Source organism: Terrapene carolina, unplaced genomic scaffold, assembly GCF_002925995.2.
Source record: "Terrapene carolina triunguis isolate 2854851 unplaced genomic scaffold, T_m_triunguis-2.0 Scaffold629, whole genome shotgun sequence".
Lineage (NCBI taxonomy): Eukaryota > Metazoa > Chordata > Testudines > Emydidae > Terrapene > Terrapene triunguis.
Window position 1 is genome coordinate 2,714,215 of NW_020664980.1, and position 8,622 is coordinate 2,722,836.

Below are 8,622 nucleotides of genomic sequence, written 5' to 3' on the forward strand. Positions count from 1 at the left end.
TATTGCTCCATGTACTTCATGTAAGTAGATTGTTATAGAATCTTTAAATGCCAGGTGACAGTTATTCTGCTGATGCATTATGCTACTTAGCGTACTTCTCCCTGGATATGAAAGAAAAGCCTGAAGTGCACAGCTGGGAATGGGAACAGTAAGGCCTAATACCTGCTTTACCAGGGCAGCAAAGTGCATGCCACTAAGACATAGGCAGAGATCCTTGACAGTGCCCTAGTATTGAAAGGCAAGAGACTTGAGGAGCTGCTAGCTGCAATATGGATGGGGGGCATTGTGAGTGTCAGGACATTTAAGGTGCTTCAGTTGGAGACTAAACTAGGACTCCTATCAGATATTGTAGATATTTGCTACAGTTACCAGTGCCTTGCAGTTGGAGCTGCCATGGGAAGAAAATAGCTGCATAACAGCTGTAGCAATTGCTGTTTTTCTGCATTGAAGACAAGAGTTCAGGCAGTGAGGATCTTGGGCCTGATCCTCCAATGCCTTGCACCTTGTGTAGTGTAAAGTGAGTGCACCAAATCACACCCACTGTACAAGCATAAATGACTACACAAGGTGCAGGGCAGTGGAGAATCAGGCCTCCTGGGTTTCTTGTGGTGGGGGGAGGTTGCCTTTAAAAATAGACTAGCAAAACCAGAATGGGTAAAAAGCCCAGCAAGCCAGCGAGAATTACAAATAGGGATTTAAAGCTAAAGAAAGAGACAATCTTAATTAGATCTCCACCAAACTGTAGAGAAACACATTTTGGATTAAAATGAAATAGAGCTTTTTACTCCTAGGGTTTCAGAGAAGGAATGGGGAGAACTATTTACATATGCTATTTGAGTAGATGGATTGCTTTTCCTGAGAACTTGTCCTCATAACTTTCACCCTTTTCAGAAAACTACTAAAAGCTGCTCGTGTGGTATATTTGGGATGATTCTGATCACAATATACAGAGAGAGGGTTCCCATGGCTATAGACCGAGTGCGGTGTGTCCCAGTTTAATTTCATGCTTCCCAAGTTAACGCCTGTTCGTGTTTGTGAACCAGCTCATCCATCATTCAGGGGAGCTCAGTGAAACTTTCCTTATATTTCACCACCACAATTACATTCCATTTCATGAGCATCCATCAATATTTAATACAGTGGTGTCAGCTTGACTGTAACACAAGAGGACCTAATAGGAACCCTGAATTATACATTGCATGGTAGGGAGAAAATAAAGAGGCTTTTCTTGTAAACTCAAAGATCTCCTTGCTGAGTCGATTTCTGGGAGACGCTGCATGAAATCCATATCAATGGATGAGGTTCAGAAGAAACTAAGCCAGAGGTATGAGGCAAGACCCCGCAAAGTGAGGTTCAAAATCTCTTCGGGATACAGTGGCCGGGTGTTAAAGCAGGTCTATGAAGATGGCCAGGAACTGGAGCCTCCAGAGGAAGAATCCCCTCACCGTTTTCTTCACCACAGCTTTGAGTCAGGGGACCATTTCAACAGGGTTGGAGAGGCACCAGAATCCAGGTTTTATTCATCAGCCAAACTGACTGCCCAAAGGATCAGTGTATTCAAAGAGGGTAGCAAGTACAATCTAGCAAGTAACCCTCCACTCTTCAGTGATTACCAAGGAAGTGATAGTCATCACAGGGTAAGTAATGTCCATGCTAGGTTTTCACACTGGCTGCAAAGTGGTTTTAAAATGGGTCCACTTTTAGACTATGGAGTCTGGGTCTTTGCCTGAAGTGTCTCAAATCAAAATGTAATAAATAAAGTCACACTGTCCATAGCTTTCACAAATTTGCATTGAACTTTGCAGGATTGGTTTAGCACACAGAAGTTATATGTACCAGTTATTCTATTCTATTTCATTCCATATAGGTAAGGTTCTACACCACAGCGTCTGCACAACTTGCAGTAGTGACTAACATCTGCTGTGTGTGTTATGTGCGATTCCTTTTCTCTCTCCTCCTCTTTCCAGTGGGGAAATTGTGTGTGTTTTGGTAAGGTACTATATAAATATTTACATGGTAGTGTGTGTTTATCTACCCAAATTGCAGGCCCAAGTGACTAGGTGCAAATGGCAGGTGACACTGGGCTAAATTGAAACCCTTTTTAAAACAGTGTATGAATTAATTAGCAAATGATTGATAGATTTGGGGAAGTTTAACAACTGTGTAGACTGAGCTTTTCCAAAGAACCTAAGGGAGTTGAATTTCAATAGGCTTTGGATACCTAAAACTCTCTTAGGCTATTTTGAAAATCCCAGGCTTAGTTTGCACCAGCTATTTAATTAACATCATTTTGTGGAGTTTAAGGTCAGAACAACCCAAATACTCCTACATTAGGTCCAAAGGCTTTAGTTAGATAAAAACATTTCAGTCCTAAGGAAACGAAACTAAACTGTTGTGTACAACAGAGAGAGAATGGGAGAGACCAAGGTGCCATCAATGCCCAAGGGCTCTGCAATGACAGGGAATTGATTAGATGAGATATGCCCAGATGATCCAAGCAGGCAAACAATGCCCCATGCTGCAGAGGAAGGCAAAAAAAACCCTAGGTCCCAGGCAATCTGATCTGGGGAAAAATTCCTTCCCTACTCCAAATCTAGGGATCAGCTAGACCCTGAGCAGGTGAGCAAGACACCCCTGCCAAGCATCTAGAACGAGGATTCTCTGTACCACCACAAAGCACTAGTTCACTGTGTCGGTGTCCCATCTCCAGCTGCGGCCAATCTCTGATACTTCATAAGAAGCCCAAAACAAAACAACCAAACTACATTTGGCCAATTGTGCATGGGGAGGGAGCGGGGGATACTCTGTCCTGACCCCTGCATGTGACTGGATGAAGCAATTACTAGAGATGTGCCCCTTTAAATATTACAATGAACACACACACATACACCCTCATTAATAATATACAGGGATTATGTTAAACTTCTCCTCTTGATGAATTATTTATATGCCAAACTTTTCATTACCAGTTTGTTTACCTTAATTTTTATTAGCAACTAAATATTGTCAAATTCTGATAAGCCTACTAATGAATAATACATGAGGAATCATGCTGTAGTTACACTTGTAATATCATAGCTATGTTAAGCTAATAAGCACGCTAAGACTGAGTAGAGTATTTGATACAACAAGTAGATATCTAAAAAGTAAGATGTATATTCCCCGCGGAGAAAAAAGAATAACCAGAAAAGGTGAATGGGACTAGCTAATTTGATGGTTTGCTATTATGATACAGAGCCTTTCACTGGTAGGTTACTGATTCAAATCCAGCTCAGGTTGATGGTAACCAGCTGTTACTGACCTCAGACAAGTGTTGGGTATCTGGTGGGATTTGGTAGTGTGCACTCCTCGCTAAAAACTGGACTGACATCACAAACCCAACGTAACTAGCATCTGAGCCTTAGATACAAGCAGAGAAACCAAGGATTTGGTGGGTCCCAAGACAGAGATACCTTGTCACCCCTTCGAGGTAGCTGAGGTACTCTGACAGACAGTTGCAGTAGGGGGAAACTGTGTTGCTGCCTGTGCTGTTCTGTGTATAAATGGGGAGTGTCTGACTCCAGAGCTGACAATCTATTTAACAAGGCACGGAGGACCAGTGGGAAAAATGTTCTAAGGATGTTGAAAATTGTAAAATGGTTTCCTATGCACCATCAGGAATACTTCAGAGAAGAACCTATTAACACTCATTGCTAACTAAACCCGTGAGATGAGCACAGTATAACCCCAGAGGGCTAGCAGTGTAAAACCACTAACCTAGGTACTAGGTGTTTAGCTAATGCATAATTGCCAAACCACCATGAATATTTGACCAATGGTTAGGGCACTGGAACGAGTATTGGGAGACTTGGGTACTACCCATCGCAACCACTACCTTGGTCTGTGTCTTTAGGCAAGTCACCTAACTGCTCCGTGCCTCAGTTTCCCCATCTGTAAGTATTAGTAGTAGTATTAGTAATCTTCCTATCCAAAATGCAACTGGTATTCTATCAACATCCATTCAATATATAGTTACCATGCTTGCATCATAAATATGCAGCTTTAAAAATCCCTCACCTAAACGAAAGGGCTTAAACTAATCTGAAAATGTTGTGCTTCTATTGGAAGTGGAGAAGATGGGCCGGGACATCAGCTGGTGTAAATCAGTGTAGCTCCATTGGCCAATTTGCATCAGCTGAAGGCCTGAGATGGTATCTCTTAAAAATGTAACATTTCCTATTGCTTGATATTAAGACACAAATACCTGCATAGAGCGAAATGTCAACACAATGTGTAAAATAACAGGATCTGGAAATTACTGCATGATACTTGTAGAGAGAGAAGAGGAACTGGGCCAAGTGAGCAAACTTACTGTTTTACTAGAAGTGCTTGACAGCCCCCAGGTAAGCTTTAAAATTGGTAGAAAAGAATATAAATTCAAGGAACACAAGAACATTTGTTTAGTCCTTCTCTTCATTGTTAGGTATAGAATACAACAGACTCTGGATTTAGTTGGTTTTGTTTCTTTTCCATCCAAGGATCTCAAAACACTTTACGAACATTAATAAATGAAGCCCCTCCTTCCCCCAAGAGGGAGGTAAGTATTTTTATGCCCATTTACAAATAGAGAAAGTGAGGCATAGCAAGGTTGATACTCAATTTCCAAAGGTGTTGCACACCTGCTGGCTGCAATAAAAACATCAACTTTGACTTCAGTGGGCATTGCAGGTGCTCAGCAGATCTGAGACTGAGGCCCAAGGTGACTTAGCTACAGTCACACACGAAGTTGGGGTGGAACCTAGATCTCTTTGTGGCTAAACCTGCGCTTTATCCACTACACTATGCCCCTTTTCTAGCACCTTTAATGTTCAATAATGAATTGGATTCTGGCAATGCATCAACTGTATAGGCAAACATGGCAGCCATTATGCAAACTGTAATAGCTCATGCACAGCCTTGGATATTGGAATTTACATTGAAGAGAGGGAGTATTGTCTAGGACTCGAGTTATTCCTGGGTGAGTTTCTAAGACATTTGCCTTTGTTTGGATGACTGCCCCCAAACTCTAGTCTACTCATCTGTACCTTTTTTAAATCTGCAAAATTGAGTTAGGAAATGTTATGGACTCGCCTGACATCATTCGGCACTTCCATTTCGGGGCAGGATCAGAAAGTGAAGACACGCCTGGAAATATGAAAAATCATGGGGAGATACATTTCTGCAAACTTCTCAACCGCCAAAAAGTGCAGGTCATTTCCTAATGCAGAGATGGTTTTCCTCCCTAATCCTCCCCTGCTGATTTCAAACCATGGTATTTTTATTTCTGTTGGGGCTGAAACAAACAGATGGACTCCAGGATGCTGTCCTACCCAAAGATGCAATTCATGTATGAGGCTTATAGGGCCTTGTCCAATGCCCACTGAAGTCAATGAAAGATTCTCATTGATTTCAATGAGTTTTGAATTAGGCCCATAGGACCAGATTTTCAAAGGAGTTCAGGGCTAGATTTTCAAGGGCTCAGCAGCCAGAATTGAGGCCCAAGTTTTTAACAGCGCTCAGCACCCAGTGTGCACTCAGTGTGTTGAGCTCTTCTTAAAATCTGCAGAGCAAGCCTATTGGGTGAACTGCAGTGAGCGTTATGGGCCTTATTCCTCTGGAAATCACCAGGGCAGCAGAGTTTGCTGCTGCCTCAGCCTTGTACTGTGTGATGGTTTTGTACAGCCGAGGTACTCATATGTCCCTTTTACAGCCCTCCCCCATTTTAGATTTTGGCAAGATTGTCATCTACACTAGCAACCTGAAAATCATCCGCACACCAATGGACAAGAAAGAGCTGATGAGAAAAATCATCCAGAACGAGGGCACTGACGACTGGTCCTTCATGTGCCGGGATGGGAAGGAAGGGGATGGTCATCAAATCAATGGGCGTGTGAAAGATGCAGAAAACCAACTTGCTGACAACCAGTATGTGCAGGTAAGGCAAGATGGGCTGCAGTGCTTCCTCCCCACTCCTGCTGTGTCCTCCTAGCCCGGTCAGGGCCCTGAGAATTCCCACATCAACCCCACTTCAAAGCTTACCCATCTGCAAGGTCACCAGTTACTTCAGCTGAAATTGGCATCAATGTTGTTCTTATATTGACTGTGGGAGATCACTATTTATGCAGCAAGGCATCCCTGACACCCAGGGGATAGGGGCTATACTTCTGTAGTGCTAGTTTGTCCTGAATCTTCTCCCTAGTGAAGTCAATCGGTCTTCCATTGACTTTTATGGATGTTAGACCAGGCCCTTTGTCCCTGTCTCCCAGAGGAACGAGAGAACAGGCCTTAGAGTTGACCTTGAATCTCTCCATGCAGAGCACTATTACTAAATGGCTGAGCCAGCCCTGAGGTTGTAACAGAAGTCCTTTAATATCAGCAGAAATATTTCAGATTCAGGTCCTCCATTTTTTGCACAGGTCATTCTTTCCTGATCAGGATTCCAATTAGTCTGATCTTAATGGGCTCCCAGAATGTAGTGCCGCTGTGCAGTGACACTCCTGAGAATTACAACTTTCGCAAATCAATAACTGACCTTTTATGCTTGGTGTAGTTTTACTTACAGAAATTCTCCAAACACAAAATCTGCTTGTGGCTCAGATGTATGATGTACAGGGAAACCGAATGCTGTACCTTCTCTGGAAAGTTTTATGGCAGAGGTTTTCCAAAGTGACTCGTGGATTCAGGTGCCTCAGTTTTTGGGTGCTGAATTTGAGGCACCTAAAAGTGGCTTGATTTTCAGAGGGCGAGTGCTCAAAACCAGGGCGTCCTTAAGGTGTCTCAAAATCATCACCCAAAATTGCAGGACACCTCCCCACCCCCAAATCAGTAGCACGTACAGTAACATGGATCTTGTTTTGGTTAAAAACAGGTAAGGGGAGACCAGTTTTTGAATGTGGTCTCCTAATTTAGGGATCCAAATCCAACATTTAACCTCCAAAGCTCTGAATGGGTTTGGGATCTCATTACTTGGGAGGGTACCTCCTTCCCTACAAGATACTCTCATAGTTGCAATCCGTGGAGGTGCTCAAGGTGGAGCTCTCTCAACACAGACAGAAGGAGCTGCCATAAGGTGTTGTCCATGAATAGTCTAACCTTGCAGAAGCTCAGCGAAGCCCATCAATTTTCCTGGTCACCTGGGATGAAGAGAATATGGTAAAAGGTGAGGTTTCCATGATTAGGACTGGTTCTTTTTGGAGGGTAACTGTGGCCCAGTCTATTTGAATAGATAGATTGTATTTGATATTGTGCAACCTCAGAGCCCTGGAAGGTGCCTATTAGTATTATCATTACAAGTTGAAATACACCAGTTTGGACTTTCAGCAGGTAGGCACCTAAAACATGTATCTGGCACCAAACTACACCTTAACTTAGGCCCTCAAATTTCACCATTTGCTCTGTAATGCTATGCAAAGTAGAAGTCCATGAATGATGCAAATACCTGAACTTGACATCCTTTTTGCAGTAAGGCATTTTCCCAGTGAAGATATTTAATAATTTCAGGGATCTGCAGACGCAGGGAATTTTGAGAGGGATTTGAAAGAGAGCGCCTGGCACACACAGATGGAGAGGCAGTTGCAGGTGCATGGGGCAACATGGAAGATGGCATGATGGTGTGTGTGGAGGGGGGAAGATAAAGAAGGAGATGAAAGAACAGATGAGGCAAGATTGTGGAGAGACAGAGGAGAGAGGAGTGGTGAGAAATGCCAGCAGAAACAGATGGAGAGCTATGCAGAGCCTTGAGGGAGAAGGAAAGAAGCTTGAACTTCATTGCATTCCACACAGCCCATAATTATTATTTGTGGTAGCATCACAATATGCCAGGCATGTCCCACAAACATGGGAAGACACAGTCCCTGCCTTGGAGAGCTCAGAACAAGGATAGGAGACCCAAGCAGGTAGCAGGAGGGAGAGCAGTGTATCAAAGCCATGAGCTGTTGTACTGGTTTGAGGAGAATTTCTCCCTAAATTGGGCTCTTCTGGTGACAGTTCTCTGCTACTTTGTGTGTTGCTAATTAGATTTCTGGTGTTAAAGAAAGGGTATTTGTTTGATTCTTTTCTTTCAGGAAGGAGACACTGAGCACAATTGCTCCCAGTGCAAAGGATCAGGCTCAGCCCCCTGCTCTCTGTGCCACGGAAGCAAGTTTTCAATGTTGGCTAACAGATTTAGAGAGTCCTACCGGGCTCTCCGATGTCCTGCTTGCAATGAAAATGGCTTGCAACCTTGCCAGGTCTGTGCCCGATAATCGTATCTACCATCCCTTCAACTACCTATGCGTATCCAGGTCAATGTTTCACTGAAACCTTAGTACACATTGTCTATTCTTCATATAAGAAAGCAACCAGTCTATAATAGCAGGTTATTAAAAAGTGGCAAGAGTGCATCCTGCACACCCCTAAATGTACATCTAAACCTACTCCTATTACTGTTTGTACATGCACTTGTTGCGTCTTCTAATTAAAGTAGGCCCCAATCCTGCAAACACTTATACACTGTGTTTAATTTGACATGTGAGTAATGCAATGAAGTCAAAGGGACTACACATATTTATAAATTAAGCACATGCTTAACTCTATAGGGTGGGGACTGCATGTTTACATAGTGCC

General features: G+C 43.1%; 1 protein-coding gene across 1 annotated transcript; it reads left to right on the forward strand.

The window, feature by feature from the left end:
* The first annotated feature begins 1,292 nt into the window (after positions 1-1,292).
* On the forward strand, positions 1,293-8,261 carry GRXCR2 (glutaredoxin and cysteine rich domain containing 2). The gene is made up of 3 exons (XM_024199372.1): positions 1,293-1,637; positions 5,729-5,953; positions 8,082-8,261. Exons 1-3 carry the CDS (start codon positions 1,293-1,295, stop codon positions 8,259-8,261), a joined length of 750 nt encoding a protein of 249 aa, XP_024055140.1.
* Positions 8,262-8,622: the final 361 nt, after the last annotated feature.